The 19,457-nt window shown below is 41.5% G+C and overlaps 1 protein-coding gene across 1 annotated transcript in view; it reads right to left on the bottom strand.

The window, feature by feature from the left end:
- Positions 1-19,457, bottom strand: part of LOC115786848 (protein sidekick-1) — a 288,838-nt gene that overhangs the window by 146,898 nt on the left and 122,483 nt on the right. Inside the window, exon 5 of the mRNA XM_030739306.1 lies at positions 2,281-2,414. Within this exon, the coding sequence (XP_030595166.1) occupies positions 2,281-2,414 (134 nt within the window). The remainder of the gene's footprint in view (positions 1-2,280; positions 2,415-19,457) is intronic.

Raw genomic sequence — 19,457 nt, forward strand, 5'->3', positions numbered from 1 at the left:
GCCAGTATCTTTACATACTCCCACCTCACACTTTATTAGATACACCTTGCTAGTACTGGGTTGGACCCCTTTCTGCCTTCAGAACTTGATTAATGGCACAGATTCAGCAGCAGCCATCACAATATGGTTGCACTGTGATCATAAAGTGATGGAAATGGTCAGCAACAATACTCAGGTAGGCTGTGGTGTGGTGCACCACCAGCAGCCTGAACCAAGCAAGGCAGGCTGGATCCATGCTTTTATGTTGTTTTCACCAAATTATGATCCTCCATCCATCCCATCCATTCATTTTCTTCCGCTTATCCAGGGCCGGGTTGTGGGGGAAGCAGAGAAGCCCAGACCTCCCTCTCCCGAGCCACCTCCTCCCGCTTGTCCGGGGGGACCCCAAGGCGTTCCCAGGCCAGCTGAGAGATACAATCTCTCCAGCATGTCCTGGATATGCCCCGAGGCCTCCTCCCGGTGGGACATGCTCAGAAAACCTCACCCAAGAAGCGCCCAGAAGGCATCATAATCAGATGTCCGAACCACCTCAACTGGCTTCTTTCGATGTGGAGGAGCAGCAGCTCTACTTTGAGCCCCTCCCGAATGACTGCACTCCTCACCCTCAAATTATGATCCTATCATCCAAAAATCAAAGCAGAAATGAAGACTCATCAGACCAGGCAATTTTTTGTCTAATTTTGTTTAGCCCACATGAATTGTAGCCTCAGTTTCCTGTTCTTGGCTGAGAGGCACTCAGGGTGGTCTTCCGCCCATCTGCTTCAAGGTTCGATGTGTTGTGCGTTCAGAGATGCTCCTCTTCATACCTTGGTTGTAGAGTGGTTATTTAAGTTACTGTTGTCTTCCTATCAGCTCAAAGCAGTCTGTCCTCTGACATCAACATGAACCAGAGATAGTCCCACTCACTTGATATTTTCTCTTTTTCACACCATTCTCTGTAAATCCCATTGGACAGCAGTTTCTTAAATACTCAGGCCAGCCTGCCTGGCACCAACAAACATGCCACATTCAAAGTTACTTAAATCACATTTCTTCCCTGTTCTGATGCTCAGTGTGAACTTCAGCAGGTTGTTTTGACCACGTCTACATGCCTAGATGCACTAAGCCGCTGCCATGATTGGCTGATTAGATATTTACACTGACGAGCAACTGAACAGGTGTCTCTAACAAGGTGGCAGGTGAGCGTAGTACACATTCTATGATTTCACCTGACAGACAGGAATATTTTTTTACATTCATAACTGGTTCAACAGTCATTTTGTGTGTCCTAACCTTAAAGTTGGGTTCTGACAGCTGATTTACTTTCAGATCAATTAATACCAAGTTGGCAATGCTCCAAATTTGATAACCTTCAAGTCCAACAAATCTTTGATCAAATTATTGTGTTTCACTTGATTCTTGACACGGTAAAGGCCCAAACAAAATTCTATTATTTATTATTGATCTGTCTGTAAGTCATTAACAAGAGGACCGCTGAGCGGGTGCCAACACGCAGCTGTTTTGGATTGGGGGAGGGATTGTCAAAGTGCTGTTATAGTAAAATAAGTGAACAAGTTTGATGGGTCTAGCTTGTACAGTAAGCATTCTATGGTGTGAACTGGAACATCCTAGGTCACATCGTTCTGGAGTTACAGCCAACGTTCAAGTTTTTGTGGAACAGACGCCGCAGACGCCGAGGCTGTGACAATAACTCAACTTTTTTTTCTCTGAAACAGCCGAGCTAAAAATGAATCAGTGATTGTGAGTTTATTTGTACTGCAGCTTCACCCTGTGAGTGCTGATGCTTCTCTAATAAAACTCCTGCCAGCTGTATTATGTTAATTTTTGGTTGTTGGAATCACTAATTTGAGTTTTTAATAATCAAATCAATAATTCAAGCATCTCTACTTAATGATGATTCAGGACCTCCAGCGTTTTAGTTCGCAAATAATATTGTTGTTCCTCTGATGTGTCAGATATGTCGTTAATCATCTCTTCATATCTTTTGCAGCTCATTTTCAGGTTTAGCAATTAGCCTGACACTCAACACTGCCTTCTCTGTCAAAGGGAGATATTTTTCTGTAAAGTGGATTCAGATTTATGGTCACAACACAACCTCAGTGATATCATAGAAAATCAAATGAAGCCCCCCCCCCAAAAAATAGATGAAATGAAATCAAAAAGGATTATTCAGAAATTGAAATGAGTGTCTTTGAGGGACTGAAATATGCTGCTTCACTTTAGACTAAACCAATTGTGAGTACAGTGTTTACCAGATTCTTATGTCAAATGCTTTTTTACCTGAGATGCTCAGGTAGACAGCAGGACTCGTCACAGTCTCGCCGGTCATCTCGTTCACCGCTTCTACGTGATAACGTCCAGCGTCCGTTGCAGCGGTTGCCAGGACAACCAGCTGATTGTCCAAAGTGATTGTTCTGCAGGGCATAAATGAGACACACAGAGAACAACAGTTTAGAAAACACAATAACGCACTCCCAAAGCAAAGCACGCCTCCTTCCAGCACTGCTCCGTCTCAGACGAGAATACTGCTCAAACTAAGACTCTGTCAAGAGAAGAGTATTTGGTACACGGATCATTTGGAATTCATAATGGGGGAAGGAAACATTGAATACAAGCATCAGAAAGGAAAGAGGATTCAGAGAGCTTAAATAAATCTCTCCTCCTGTCTCAGATTGATATGTGGCTCATTTTGTGTATCTTTCATTCTTTGTGCCACTCTCATTGTTTGTGTATTGTCTTCTGTTCTTCCTTCTTTACGCTGATCCATCCTCATTTCCCCACGTAGCAGCAGCAATCAATATGGCACAAACACGCGGCGTGCTGGTACACAAGCATGCACGATCACAAACGCGCAAAATCTAAAAGTGTTCTTACTTGAGCACACAGAGACTTACTTACAAAGAGATTTTGTGTTGCTGTTGCCTTTCAGGAGATCATAACAGGAAGAGCTGACTTTGGAGGGAGATATTGTGGGAGAGATGCTAACAGAAAATATTTTCGTTGCACTCAGATTCTCATGTGTTTGAACTTGAGATGCCGCCAGGCAGGAAACGGAGGATGATGTTTTCAGTGAAGCTACCGGTGTAGCATGTCAGAGGATGGAAATCCACCACCCACCCCCACACCCCCAATATTCTGAGAGCCTGACAATGAAATGAAATCAATAAGATCAAAGGGAGAGTAAAGCACAGTAAAGTTAGATGACTGTTGTTATTAGAGAGTCAGCTTGTTTCTGTAGACCCTGTACTATACGCGTACCTAATGCTGCACTTACATTTAAAAGATTTCTTAAGCTACATAGCATTTAAAAAAAATAATAGAACAAAAGAAGCTACAACTGTGAACACCGAGTGTTTAAATACATTATATGTGAGTAAAAGGGAAATAAATTAGCCTGTGTGTGCACGCTTGTAAGATATGTGTATTTTTCTGTGAGCATCATTCAGCAGTGCTGAACTGGCAGCAGTAGATGTGCCCCAAAACCCAGTTGGCACATTGCCAACTGGAACACAAAATCGAAACGTGCCACCTATGACAACTGAAAATCGATACTATATGAAAGCAAAACAGACAAATAAACAAGAACATAACCACCTATTCCAAACTGCAAAAAAAAAAAACAAAAAAAAAACACACCTCTTGAAAACTGGACATCTTTTTTTGCTCTCCAAACTATAAACATAAAACCCAGTTTTCAAACTAAATTCATAAAGCCGCTGACTGCTCAGGCAAAATCAAACAAAATCTCCCCCCAAAACTGTTTTACCAGCGCTAAAACATGTTTAAAGATCGCACACACACACACAGCAAGTATAAAATAAAAACACTATGGAGCAGTTATTACACAGTACATCAACAGTGAGGAAAAAAATGTTCATGGTACATAGCGCCAGGGAAATCTTAACTTAATAAAGTAAATGCATTTCTAAAAACAACACACAAATCCCTCGTCTGTAAAAACAGTCTGAATATTGCTTTCTGTAAGTACTACACCCAATAAAGTACTGAATGCGGGTTCAACACTTGCATATAGTGTCAATAAAATATTGCAAAAGGCAGAAGGATGAATATATAATGTCAGTGAAATGAACGTTAAAACACTGCAACAGTAACTCCAAAATCAAGTCAGCAAGTGATTCCTTCAGCACCAGCATCACATCTGCATCGATCCAGAGCACACACCTGATCTCTGATCCTGCCTGGCTTTATGTGCACCCCTGTTGCACTGGAGGACATGGTTAATGGTGCAAAGGCTCACGTTGAGCCCTTTAAAACAGATATGTTTGGAAACTTTTGTTCTAAATGTCCATGTCAACAAAGAAAGCCTCTACTCATGCTGCTGGGAAATCATAGACGTTACCTGCTTTTTCCAATGGGGCCACAAATAATTTTCTGACCTGCTTCCATCTGTCATTCCATGAACTCGAACGTGGTCTATCACAATCTATGAAATTTTTTATCTGAAATGACTCCTCAGCCGTGCTTTTCTCGCCCTCGTCCTCATCCAGCATCTCTTATACACACTGTTCCTCCTCTGCCTCTCAAATTGCTTCTGTCCACTGGTGGTACTGTGTCTACCCTCAACTCATTGTGCAGCCTGTTCACTCTGAACTCACATAAGTAGTTTTCATTACATCACATTAATAATCTTGCACAGTTGTGGATAATCAACAACAAGGTGTGGTGTAATTGTGTTCAATGTCTGCCAGCTGAGTCTACCAGAGATTAGTCTCTACTGGTCAAATACAGCTAAAATGAGGAACAAGCCAAATACAAAGTGGCTCATCATCAGGAAAATCTGGAAGAATTACTTCAGTTTTCTTTATAGAACTTCAAGAAAGCCACATGAGGTTAGAACGGCTTGAGTTACACGTTCTGAACACAGTGTTTTCAAGTTTTTGAAAAGTGTAATGACTGCTCAGGAGGGTTATCATTTTGACTGTGCTCGTTTTGAGAAAGTAGTTTGAAAATTGGATTTTAGTTTTAAGAAAATAGCAGAAAGTTCAAGAAACATATCCAAGCGATTGTGAAAAATTGACGTTAAGCTGAGTAATATTTCTGGTGCCACCTACTGAGGAGTAATTGCTTACTTGACTAATGATTTGATGGTTTAGAATCTGAAAAATGTAACTTGATTTGTACCAGCTAATTGAAAACATGTTGCAGTGTCAATGCCAACAAGTTAAAAGAACACTGAATCTACATGTTGCTGCTTGATAAGGAAACGTTCAGCATCATTATTTCACAGTGCTGCTATGTGATAACAAGCATGTCACCCTCACAGTAAAAGCTGCCTCACCTGAAATGCCTCAAACTAACATGTTTCAAAGGGGGCAACTTCTTCTTTGAAGGTGAGCAGTCTCTGTTTCCGTTGTGCATCAAACTTTTCACATTTCACTATAGCTCTGAGAGTAGCTGTTGAGTGCTAGCATCTGCCATACAAGCTACAGGTGACTGTGGCAATCTGCTGGCAACCAAAGCAATCACAAGGAGGTTTTTGGTGAAGCAAAATATGGGGCCTTAAATATGGCTGTAGTGATACAGTCATTAACATTTAAACATTGAGGTGCTGGTGCAGCATGCCGGGTTGAGCAGGCAACCCATAAGGCTGTTCCAAAGGCCTGGGATCAAATCTGCCTTGAGGTCATTTACTGTGTGCCTTTTTTAGCTTTCCTCTCTTCTCTCTACTGTCCTACCTCAATAAAGGCTGAAATAGGCCAAAAAAAAAAAAAACATTGATCCTTTATTGTTTATCCAGTGATGAAGCACATAGAAATGCCTGAATGTACAAGAAACAAATATAGGAACTACTAATTGAAGTATTTATTGAAAGGAGCGGTGAGTCATGGGATCACGTGTGGTTGTTTGATGACTCTCTGACAAAAACTGTCTCGAATTCCTCAGGTCTAAATTTATTCACTGTGATTTCCCAGGAGAACAACTTCAAGAGCCAGAGCCTCAACCCTGACACTGACACTTTATTTGTGTGAGCATATGTCAATGTGTGCTGGTTGGATTTTGTGTGCATATCGCTCACTGATAAAGAGGCTTTAACCAACTCTCTTCTGTTTTTTCTCTCTCATTTCACTGCATGGATGAATTCTGCATCTTCACCTAGCTCCATAATGTAATTTATAGCTGTTAAGCTCATTAAGTCTGCTGACCCGCCCATTTTATCACATCTGTTTGCCCAGCACATGCCGATTAATAGACAGGGAGGGCTTGCTTCCACTCGCCTACAGTGTCTGAGGGAGGAGAGAGCCCAGGAGGTTCGAGGGAATCTAAATTCACCTCAATTTAACAGTCAAAGACAAAGAAGCTCAGTGGGCGGGAGAGTTGATCTAAGCATTTGTTGAGTTACAAGAATCTGTTTATGGAGTATTCTTCACCCCTCCCCATTCACATTTTCCATAATACATAGTATTTACATGTGAATCTGTCTACAATGACACATGCTGATGGCTTGTTCCATTTTTTCCAAATTGGCAGGTCTTAGACTTCATTTCCCATCACATCCCCGCATGCAAATTTCATATCAAAAAGAGGGAAAAAAGAAGAACAAAATGAAATGCCAATAAGAAGTCAGGCGACAGAGATTAGAGGACCATAATTCAAAAAAATAATAAAATGTCACTGTTAGTTCTCAGTAGCTGGAGGGTGGTTATACAACCTCATCTTAAGAGTGACAATACAGTCAGAAACACACACTGGCATGCAGATGGGCATGCACATAGACAGCTTAAGAGCAAATTCTTATTCTGACTGAATATGTATGTTCAGATTTATTATAACATGCGATTCTCTGCTGTGTTTTAGGTCTGCATTTAATTAAACTGGACAAAATTCTTTTGGTTTTTAATTAAACACGAGCTCAAGTGTAAAACTGTGCATGACTCTGCATGCTTATGTATGTGTGAGGGAGACAGTTTTTCCCCAGGCAGAAAAAATTAAATACAGCAATCAGATACATCCTGTCCCCATCTTCTTCATTTTTTTTCTCTTTGTGTCCCTCGTCCCCCCCTCACATCATCATAATAAAAAAAAAAACAACCTTTCTGACTCATTCCCTCAAATCCCATTTCCATTCTCACTCAGATTACAATCTGCACATTTCTCTCTTGGTTTCTTTCAATTTTCTTTGTATTTTATTTCTGGCTGTCTCTCTGTCACAGCATCCTGCCCCCCATCACTTCATACAACTGTCCTGCTTCACCCTCCCCTCTCTCCCCTCTGACTTCTCTGAACCAAAGCACCGAGCCAGATTGGTCTTTCATTTAAGTGTACTGCCCCAAGACATAATAAACACTCATGGGCGACCGCAATGCAACACTGTTGAATACACACACACGCACGCACAAAAACCCACACATACACACCCAACTGTGCCAAGAGCTAATTAGCACACACGTCGCAGGCCAGAGGATGAGTGAGCGAGTGTGTGAATGTGTGTATTTTTGATCTGCGTGCGAGTGTGTGCGCCAGGTCCAGGGGACTGAGTCGCCTGCCCTCCTCCTCTATCCCTGATAGGCAGTATGCCACCTTCTTAAACCACAATGCCACTGACACACAGCAGCTCGGTGTAGAGAAGTGTGGCAGCAGGGCAGAAGGAGGAGGATGCTACACTGTAAACTGAGTCCAGACATCAGGTAGGCTTTTTGGCAGCTTTGTCTGCAAAGCTAGTGCCAGCCAGCCACCCACATATTACACCTCATACATACGCACACCTACTCAAACAGGCAGGCACACAGTTGGGACCATTCACTGTGCCTTTCAGCCGTTTGAACTGAATATTTACTTTGGTGTTCAAGTCAGCAGACACATGAATGTGTTCTCTGTGAGACTGATTGATAGTTAACTTACACAGGTTCATGTATGCTGAGAGCAACTTTATGTGAGTATATGTATGCCTGTATAAATTCTTCTGCTTGTCTTTTAGCTGGGTATTTTGTTACTACACACTTACTTTGGGTGAAGCATTCAAATTTTTAAGCATTCCTGCCCTCAGAATTGCCTGTCAAATTGAGTTGTGGTGTTGTTCTCTATCCCAAAGTAATTGGTAACTATAAAACTCACAGCTCCACCAAGTGCACTGCTTTGAATCTACAGAGGAAGGGAAAGTTTCTGTACCATATTCATCCAATATACGCCACGACAGCATTTATTTTTGGCTTGTGTTTTTCTTTGTCTGCACAACTACAAATAAAAGCTGACATAAAAAGTAAAGCCAATAAATACAATCCTGGCATAATGACATCCTTATTAGTAAAAGTGTTATTTTGGGGATTTTTCCTCATCTTTTAAAAACATACAGTACTGTGCAAAAGTCTCGAGCCACCTTTTAATAGCATCAAGCATCGAGTCAGTTAAACCTTCAGCTGCTTTGGTGTTAATGAAATGAATAACAGGTGCACTAGAGGGGCAGCAATGAGACAACCCCCAAAACAGGAATGGTTTTACAGGTGGAGGACACTGACAATTTTTCCCTCCTCATCTTTTCTGACTGTTATTTCACTAGTTTTGTATTTGGCTAGGGTCAGTGTCACTACTGGTAGCATGAGGTGATACCTGGACCACACAGAGGTTGCACAGGTAGTCCAACTCCTCCAAGATGGCACATCAATGGGAGCCATTGCCAGAGGGTTTGCTGTGTCTCCCAGCACAGTCTCAATAACATGGATGGGATTCCAGGAGACAGGCAGTTACTCAAAGAGAGCTGGACAGGGCCGTAAAAGGTCCTTAACCCATCAGCAGGACTGGTGCAAGAAAACACGATGAGCACTAGAACCCTACAAAATGACCTCCAACAGACCACTGGTGTGAATGTCTCTGACCAAACTATCAGAACAGATTTTACAAGGGTGGCCTGAAGAATGACATCCTCTAGTGAGCCCAGTGCTCACTGCTGGCACCAAGGAGGCTAACTGACATTTGACATAGAATACCAGAACTGGCAGGGCTACCACTGGCACCCTGTGCTTTTCACAGAAGAAAGCAGGTCCACCCTGAGCACATGTGACAGACGTGAAAGGGTTACGCTGCCTGTAACATCATTCAGCATGATTGGTTTGGCAGTGGATCAGTGGCACCCTGATTGCTATTAAGTATTGGGATAAAATCTTTGGACCCACTGTCAGACCCCACACTGGTGCGGTGGGTCCTGGGTTCCTCCTGGTGCACGACAATTTCCTAGCAAAATGTGAATAAATGAGTAGATTAAGACTTTTGCATGCATGCTCTAGTCTTATTGATTTATATAGGCTCCTAATGCACATGGAAATTCATGCTTGGGCTTTGATGTTTAAGTACATTTAAAATTAGAGCATGCATAGAATTGTGCAAAAGTCTTAAGCCACTCCTCATTTCTTCATATTTTGATAGGAAAATGGGAAATAGGTGCAGTGATTTATTCAAACGTGCAAACATGCATGAAATAGAATAGGAGGCAAAAGCAGAGTTTGTATTATTCTAATAAGTTTGAAAGCAATGACCACCTTTACTCTTCAACACAGCTCGAATGCACAGAGATTCAGAGTAAACACAAAGTTAAGTACTTTTCATGCAGTGCCTGACAGCCAGCTCCTGTTGTGATGCTCTGGGGCAAATTAGGCTCAAAGATAGGCAGAAAGTCTAGGATAATATAAGATAGTGCATATGACTGTGATGCAAGTGTATCAAGTGCGAAAGTTACTAATGATCAGATGGTGAAATGAGAAAAGAAACTGCAAAGAAAACTCAACTTTCCCTACAACAGTTATGTACAGTTAGGAAAACATGATTGATCTGTTTTTTTTAATAGGATTAACTGAGTAAGACAGAGAACTGGACCACTGCCAGCAGTTCTTGACATTGTGTTTCCAGCAGCTTGACAGTGAGTGCTTTAGTGATTTCCCATGCATAGTTTAAATGAACCTATTGTTACCACAGCCTGGGGTTGGAGATTTGTTTTACAGTATATTTGCTGAACACACTTTAATCCCTTTGCTCAAATGGAATGGCTCAAAGTTATCTTTAAAAAAAAGAAACATTTAAGTTTCATATTGCTAAATTGGGGGTGGGGGGTGGGGGGGCTACAAGTTAAATATAGAGATTTCTTTTTTCTTGTTTAAAAGTGAGGCTTTTCCTGTGACACTCAACCAGTATTTATTTCTCAGCCATTCATGTTTTTTTTTGACTGCTACCACAGCAGTAAAATGCTCACTGTAAACAGAAGATATTCCACCAACATTCAAAACAGATACCTATAAGTCTTCTGTTTCTCTTAAATGATTGACAGATCTTTTAAAACAGAGCATAATAACAGACAGCAGCTAAACTCAGGCTTAAGTCTTTCTGATTTTCTGTTTTTACCTGTAAGCTGTTTAAATTAGGATTAAAGACAAACGTGGGATAAATCAAGGTACGAATCAACCATGGACTGTAAATTATGGACTGAACTAAAGCATGCCATGAAACACTGTGTGAAAGATGCGGGACTCTTGAGCCAGGAAATGACTGATCACAAAGTCCAAAGATAACAAGAAATCCAAACATCCCGAACACACTCAGGAAAAGCAGCAGAAACATGGATATGAACTGACTATACACAATATATACACAAGATAACATGGGAGCGGAAACAGGTGGGGAACTCAGGTTGAACTAATCGGGGACAAGGGAGTAAAACTAACTACAAAGCGCCAGAAAGAGAGACTATCAAAATAAAACAGGAAGAGGAAACTGTAACTAAATGAGGAACACAGAGACATGCACAAACTTAGCATAGGGGAATGACAGACCCAATTAACAAAAGAAACAAGCAACCAAAATTCAATCATAAACAATCAAAATGAATCATGAACTCTCAAAGGAGAAACTCAAACATAAATCACTCTCAAAACCAAAAGAAAACATAAACTCAAAAAAAACTCCAAACTAACATCCATGAGAAAACGTGTACTTATAGAATATCTCCACCATTAATATGTTTATATGCCAATAACACATCTGGTTCAGTAGAGGAAAAACTGACTTGAATGATATTACAAGCCTCTTACTGGTTCTGGCACTTTAGCTGCTAAAAGATAACAGGGTGGTACAGCTGTGTTCAACAACAAGACTGTCACTGGCATGCCTGCAACAAGACCCATTAAGCACGCTTTGGCAGTTGCTCCAAACTCGTTGTAAATAAATCCCTCAAACACTTAAAACATAAAATGTCTGCTACTCTTGTATCTTATAATCAAGGGAAAAACAAAGCCTTTACAAAACAACTCCACATCTCTATAATAAGCTTGTTGGAGCCGAACCAAATGGAAGGAAATAATGGAAGGTGGCTGCTGATGCATTAAAAATGTGCATCAACTATTTAGAAGGCCTGGATTTAGTCTATCTCAATTTAAATCAAGGCCAAACCATTTTGGACTACATTAAGATGATGAAAGGGTAACATTCACATTTATTAAAAGGCACCCGCAGGCCTGCATGCGAGCCACCTCCTACAGGACACTTACATACATATGCGGCCCAAATTACTTAAACACGTTCAAAAAGACACATGCAGGTTGCATTTTTCTCTACATTCATATACATATTTCTTGGAAATTAATATTTAAAAAGCTAAGGCATGATTTTAGATTTTCTGTGAGACATAAAGGCCGAAATGTAAAAAGTGTGCACTTCTAGGGAGTGGCCTCGGCTCTTTCCCTCAGTGCTTTATGCAGTAGCAGGTGGTATAGTGACTCTGAGCAGTAGCGATTTAGTGAGTTGGTGTTTTTGCTAGTTTTATCACAGTGAATTATTGTGTGCACGGGTTGCACAGACTCGAGCCTTGCAGGACATTGAGTCCACTGCTTCGCTGACAGGAAGAGGAAAGGAGCTTGTTTTCATGCCTTGGTGTTTTGTGCAGGTGAAGCGACGGGACTTCGCTGCTGCATCTGTCACATGAAACACGGCTGTGTGCAGCTCTTATTTTAGACAGTAGGATACCCGGAGATCTGATGGAGTTCATGATGGGATTTCAAATCGAGAACTGTGTGATAGTGATGGTGGGTGTGGCTCCTTCCGTGTGTGCAGCCACATCACCTTCAGCAGCAGCTCCTTATATGAGTATCAGTGGGAGCATTCATCAGCTTGTCAACTTTCAGTTGTAGTTGTAGCATTTCATAAAGCTTAATTAGTACCTTCAGTTTGCTAATAGTTGAACTCTAGAGTCAGAAACACTGCTGTTTAAATTGTCTGTGGAGTTTCCCACACTTACCAAACTGTACAAAGATCCCCTCTCTCTGCCAACACTGTAAAAACGTGCTGATATATGTCAGGTGATGGCATAGGATCGATAGTGGCTGATCCTCACGTTAGTTTCTTACAGTATTTTTCAGTAAAGCACCATTAGCTTTAATTACCAAAACACCTTCCAGTTCCCCACTAGTTCTCCTCACACCACAAATTTCTTCTGATCCTCATCTGTTCCTGTTCATCTCTTTGAATAACAATTAGACAAGGCTGTGGTCAGCCGTATGTGTACCAATTTACATTTTTAACCTCTTCACAGTCAAGGCCTGACTCCCAGTCACAGCTGCAGTTTAACTCTGCTGGATGGAGCTGAGGTCAGGACTCAAGTCTTTGTTTTCTTTTTTTGTTGTTTGTTTTAATTTCAAACAAAACAGTTTATCTTTATGGGTCTGCCTTGACTTATGAAGACGTGAGTCATGCGAGGACCTTTCATAAATTTTTATACAAAGTTCAAGCACATTATTGTCTAGTTAGGCATCCCTGCATACTGTAGTACCCTCAGGGAAACAGTATCTTACAGTAGATGCATCCCACAGAACCAAATAGAGCCTCTGCAAATATTAGGAGAAGATATTAGACTGAAAGCTAATATAAACAAAAGCTCTAATTCACACAACAAATGCTGTGTATTTAAGGAGTAAGCACACTCATCAGAGCTGGGGGGAACCCATCAGGGCTCAACTGATTTAGCTCAGGCGGTGATTGATCAGCCACGCTGTAGATTTGCTTTCTGAATCAGAGCAGCACACGACGAAGTTAAAAAACATTCAACCAAGTTTGATGAACTGCACTTGTTTTGAGTGACATCAACTGCTACACACGCTGACCTCACTAAAAGGCAGGAGGAAAAGGTGAATGTGTTTTGCTGACACATTCTGCACTTTGCTGTTAGTAGGATGGTAAATGGACCGGTACTTATATAATGCTTTTCTACCCTAACTGAGCACACAAAGCACCTTTTACTACTAGTCTCATGCAGCCAATCACACATACATTCATACAAGTGCTTTTTTCTATACCTAAGCGCCTTGTCGAACATTCACACACAGATGAACGCATCAGCAGCAACTTGGGGTACAGTATCCTGCCCAAGGATACTTCGACATGCTGACTGTAGTACAGTAGCTGGGATCAAACCTCCAACCTTCCAAATGGTAGACAGCCCACAGTATGAGACCCCAAGTTACTTTAAAGTAGGACTACTAAGGCCTTTACTAGAATAGTAAAAACCTCATCTGCTATTTCCTACCAATTTCATGGTAGGAACTGAACAGTCCCAGACCAAATGTACATGTAAGTATATGAGTAAATGCCTCTGGTCAAATATTGAACAACTCAACTCCTACTGCTTTCACAACTTTATTAAAACTTCACTCCACACCGTATTAATAACTCAAACCCCTATTAAAGGTATTCTCGGTTACTGTAGTGGCTATGCTAATAAATCCTGATGCTTTTTCAGCTCAGAGAAATGCAGCCTGTACATGTGACTGCACATGAGACCAATAAAGACAGGAGAATGAGAGGGGAAAAAAAAGAAAAATGGTAGAGGTTACAACAGTAATGAACACTATGTGTTTGTGAGAGATTTTAAACAGCCCCTTCACTGACTCAGAAAACATTCCCCTACCTTCCGCCCTACACACTCTGCAGCTCTGTGACTTATAATTAACGCAGTGCCTAAATCACAGGCTTGCATCCTCATCACCTTTACAGTTCTCTTCAAACGGTCAAACGGACACAGAAAGAAAGAAAGAAAGACCTTTCTGTGGTCACTCACTGGCTTGGCCGGCTGCCACTGCCACTGTAGGTCCTCCATAAAATACACACACACACACACACACAATCGAGCATCCTTGAGCACACACAGCCAGCCTAGGGCCTTCAGTCTGAAAGTAATTGGTGTGTGTGTGTGTGTGTGGGGGGGGGGGGGGGGGGGGGGGGGGGGGGGGGGGGGGGGGGGGGGGGGGGGGGGGGGGGGGGGGGGGGGGGTGTTCTGTGGGACAGACTGTGTTTGTTTAATGTCCCCTGGCATGGCCGGAGGGACAGGCAGAGAAGTGGGTAAAGGCAACGGTACAGGAAAGGAAAGCAGAGGAGGCCAAGGGTGAGATGGAAGCAGGAAGAGAGCAGAGGAGAGGGGGATGAGGCTAGATGCTGGGTAAACAGAGGAGGGAAGCTTTTCTCCACTCTGTGTTTGTTCAGCTACAGGAGCTCCATGACTCGTTTCCTTTCTACCTCTGCTTTACATCTGTCTCTTAGTCATTCACACACATATACAAGGCAGTCCTTCACATAGATGCACACGGACAAGCACTTGCTTGGCACGGCACAATAATGTGTCTACCAGTTCACACATTAAAGCTACACTACGAGACCACATTGTTCTCACAAGGAGACTGGATGGATGGCAACAACTCCTTTTGTGCTGGGGGTGCGTGTGCGCAGCTGAGTGTTGTAGTCCCATTAGGTGGATGGATCTCTAGACGAATGGCTATTATCCTAATTAGCACTAATTATGTCTGCTACCAATTAACCACACAACTGGCGGTGACTTCTCTCCCGTCTTTCTGTCTCACACTCTCGCTCCTTCTGTCTTCCTCTCAGCTGGAGGAACACACCTCATTCTCAGCCTCTCTCTCTGCTCAGCTGCAGATATCGGCTGAACAGAGGGCTGATAATCACCACACTTGTTGATAATAAGACATCATTTTGTAATTGTGGTTCAGGGGAACATCTGAACCTGACACTAGAGAGCACGGCTCAAGCCTCTGTGATTTTCTGCTTTTAGAACACAGAACTCTCTTTGTGAGACAGGACTGAATGAGTAATTGCTATGACTTCTCATAGTTCAGGGCTTCAGTCTGCAAACCGTGGATGTTAATGGTCAAAGACTCCCCCTGTTTACAGACCTGCCTAACTGAGGTAGCTTGTAGGCTCAACTTCAATATATTATGATACGCTTCAATTTGATTTTGCTGACATTTGTAGAGAAATTTTTCACTTTGTCCTCAATCAGTGAATCAGAAGTGAGGAGCTGGTTGCAGGCCTAATGAACCAGCTAAAATTAAGGTAATTTGTCACAATGATGCAGAAACTGCATAGAATAGTCACTAATTTAATTTAATGACCCATAGCATTTTGATCATAAACACTCCACCAAAAATCAAACTCCATCCCTGATTTAAATTTGGCACCTATCTTCTTACAGGTCATGCTCTTGGGCAGTGGTTGCTACTTTAGAAGTTCTGACCACTTAAAACTTGTGTGTCTGTGATGCATGTTACACCCTTCAGCTTGAATTCAGACAAAGTTACAGTATCTAGTGAGCTAAGCTAGTGTGGATAAAAGATTATTGGTGTTGCCAAAATACTGAGTAGACAATGACACAGGCCACAGTTCAGGTAGTTTCCGACCAATATTTCCCTCAGACAGCTCAGTTTGTTACAGCAGAAATCTGCACTGACAACCTGACCCTGGCGGACAAACAATGCAGAAGCCTCATGGCTGCTCTCTCTGAAATCAGAGCGTTAGAGGTCAAGTGGTCAAAACGCAATGTCCACGGAGAGATCGGAAAATAGCAACCGTGCTGGAACTGTGGTCCGGAGGTGCGCAAGGAGATGATTTTGAAGGGGAGGTCAGCCAAAATTTAAATGATTTTACTTTTGGGGGGGAAAATTGTAGAACTTTATGATTGTACCTACAGGGAGAGAAACTTGCTCATTTTATTAAATGTTACAGCATAATATTTAAAGATTTCCATCATCTTACATTTTGCAGTCTACCTTCATTTAGCCAAGCCCTGTGACACTATTTAAGATTTTTAAATGCGTAACTGCACTGGTTCATTGATGCTTGCCTAAATATGGCAACAGTTGTAATTCTGGTTCATGCTGAGTGAAATTATTTCAAAGATACATCCTGTTGTGAATAATAGATCTTGATATAGTGTGTATAAATATGGGTACAAAGGTCACAGTGGTCCTTTGTAAAAATACAGGCACATATTAGTGTTGAAATGTAGACAAATTGCTTCCTGTAGCTTTAAAGGTCAGTAGTAATAGTATTGAGTAAACAAGCTTAATATCCCTGGTTGATTATTAACACCAACACAACCATACAGTTACAGCATCTCCTGTAAAACAAGGTTTTTTTAACGGATACACTTGTTACCACAGTGAGAGGAAATCAATATAACTAAAGGAAAAGGGTTCAGCCTACAGGCAAACACATTTTAATTTATATTATTCTGTAACAAACATACACACTTGCTCACATAGCTGCATCAGTGAATGCATCACTGATGCTGACCTGCTCCAAACAGTTCGGTGGAGAAGCCTGTGAATGTTTTCCTGAAACTGGGCAAATATTTGTGAGCACAACCTTAGTACACAAGCATGAAATTGTAATGACTCAAAATAAAAAGGCTGAGACCACCTCGGCCAGGATTGGGCAGCATGCATGTTTGAGTGCATAGTTCAGCCATCACCTATAATTTGCAACCTTTTATTTGTGCTAAACTCCATATTTAGGTGCAGCACATGAAAAATCTACGTCAAAGTGAAAAGGTTAAAAAAAGAAGGTACATGAAATAGGATTTTGTGATCTTCAGAGGGGGACATTTAAGTATCTTTTCCCAAATAAATTCATGCAAAATAGATACTAAATTGCAGTGTGCCTGTTGCTAAATAATAGTTACCTCCTCTGCCCCAGCTCCACCCACTCAGGTGAAAGCATTTGTTTGGAGACAGAAATTTCTCAAACAGACAGTTTACATAATTTTGCACAGATGCAAAAAAAAAGGCCTTTATGAGTTTGACTAATTACGTGCATGAGCTTGGTGATTATTAGAGTTCCAATGCACATTTCAGCTGTATGTGTGAGGGCATAATTATGCAGTGAGGAAAGGTGATAATGATGAAACAAAATCCTGTGGCATGATGTAGCGCGAAGCAGAAGAGAAAGCAGAGTTTGGTGCAATAAGAATGGATAGTTACGTGTTTGAACAAAAAACAGTGGACCTTGGGTCAGCATTTTAAAGAGTGTGAACGCATTTATTTTTTAACATAAGCCCCCAAGTCATAGACGCAAAACTCCCACGTGAATACATGAGCAAAGAGGTTATGGCACGGAAAGCGAGAATGTAATTTCCCAAGAGCAGGAAGTTCTAAAATCTAGCCTTTATTTGTCTGTGAGAGAAAGGAAACTTGTGACCTTCTGCTTATTGATCCAGCTCTCTGATCTTGAGGATACAATCTTTAGGCCCTGATATTAACCAGTCAATCAGCATTATGTTCTTTTTTCTTTTTTTTTCTTTTTTTTTGTCCAGCTATCCAGAGGGTGTTGGCTCAAACAATCTGAAAACATATCTACTGTGTGAAAAAGAGAAAGGTGTTAATTGAAAACAGTGCACTTACAACCGTTTTTGCATTTCCTTAATTTTTTCCATTGTCTCTCCTGTCTGTCCAGCAGTAATAACCTGCAGGCTTTTGCAAGTGTGTCAAAACCAGACCTTAATCAGTCACTCCTCAGTGCACTGTGTAGTCTTTCACTCGCTCTCTCTCATTTTCCCCTTTTGTTTCCCTCCCTCTGTTTAGTCGATAGGTTAAGAACTCTTCCTAATGACAGATGTGGATGTGAGTGTATGTGTGTGTATACGGGGTACGAGTGTGTATGAGCGTGCACGTGTACAGTCTGGTCAGAGATGGATGTGTGTGTGGCAGGTAATTAAAAGTGTGATTAGTGGGTAATTAAAAGAGGTCTCTGTCTTTAGAATATTTAACAACTTTGGACAGAGGACACGCTAATACACACATGTGTGCGCGCACACACTCACATACACACACAGGCTGGCAGGTGGAAGTGTGTTGGTTCAGACTGCATTGGGGGAATAATAATGGCTCCTAAGATGATATAGGATGTAGGAAGGGAGACACAAATGAGGAGGAAAAGAAGATAAGAGAGGTGGAGAAAAAAAAAAAAGAAAGCAGCAGATCAGATACAGACAAAAGACACTGCACCTTTCATGAATACACATCTATTGAATTAATCATCATCATGAGCCACACAGGTTGGACACACACACACACACACACACACACACACACACACACACACACACACACACACACACACACACACACACACACACAGCCGCGTGCTTCTCTCTCTAAGTCCATCTTTGAATGATCAGCTCAGACAGAAGCAGATGCTCTCTGGCAGACAGAAATAGATGAGCAGAGAATCACTAAACCCCTATCCCGCAGGCCCACCCACACACACACACACACACACACACACATACACACACACACACACACACAAAATGGAGTTGCGACCCTTTGTGTAAAGCATTACAGCTCAATTTACACCTGATATTAAAATGAGATCACAGGCAATGCTTATTAACAGGCATCTGAATGTGTTGACATTTCTCAGAGTTTCTAGAGACCCACAAAATGTGAGAACAGACTGTCCCCGTCTTTCTTTCCTTTCTCCAGAGATTATAAAGTGTGTCTCTAAATGAGCCATTCAGTTATGACTTCAAACCAGATAATACAGCCATGACTAATAAACAGATACACCTGAGTGGCACACACCTGACTTCTTAATTTCAAAGTCTGTCACTCTTTCTTTCTTTCTTTCTTTCTTTCTTTCTTTCTTTCTTTCTTTCTTTCTTTCTTCTAATGCTAACTGGATGACTTTCATGGCAAAGTCCCCACAGCATTAGGAAGATCCTTAGCAATTAGCACAGCTCATGTGGGTAACATTACCATTAGCTTTAATCATATGCACACATGCCTGAGTGATGTGAAAACTGTAATCAGAAAATGTGAAAATACTAATTTGACAATCAGTAATCAAACACTGAGTATGGGTTACTGTGTTTTCATGTCAAATTATGTCCTTCAGTCCAAGCTAAGCTTTTTATTAGCACTATACCATACTTCTGTTTGGTTCTCTTTGTGTTCACTTTACAGGATTTAAATATAGCCAAAAAGGGCATGGCCAGCAGCAGCCATTTGTAGAGAAGTATTACAAAGGCATATAAGATGTTAACTTGTTAGAAGGTGTAAAATATTCTTACCGTCACTTTATTAAGTAGAACTGTTCAATTGCTTGTTAATGCAAATCTCTAATCAGTCAATCACATCGCAGCAACTCATGTAGACATGGTCAAGACAGCCTGC

This window comes from Archocentrus centrarchus, chromosome 1 (genome assembly GCF_007364275.1).
Source record: "Archocentrus centrarchus isolate MPI-CPG fArcCen1 chromosome 1, fArcCen1, whole genome shotgun sequence".
Lineage (NCBI taxonomy): Eukaryota > Metazoa > Chordata > Actinopteri > Cichliformes > Cichlidae > Archocentrus > Archocentrus centrarchus.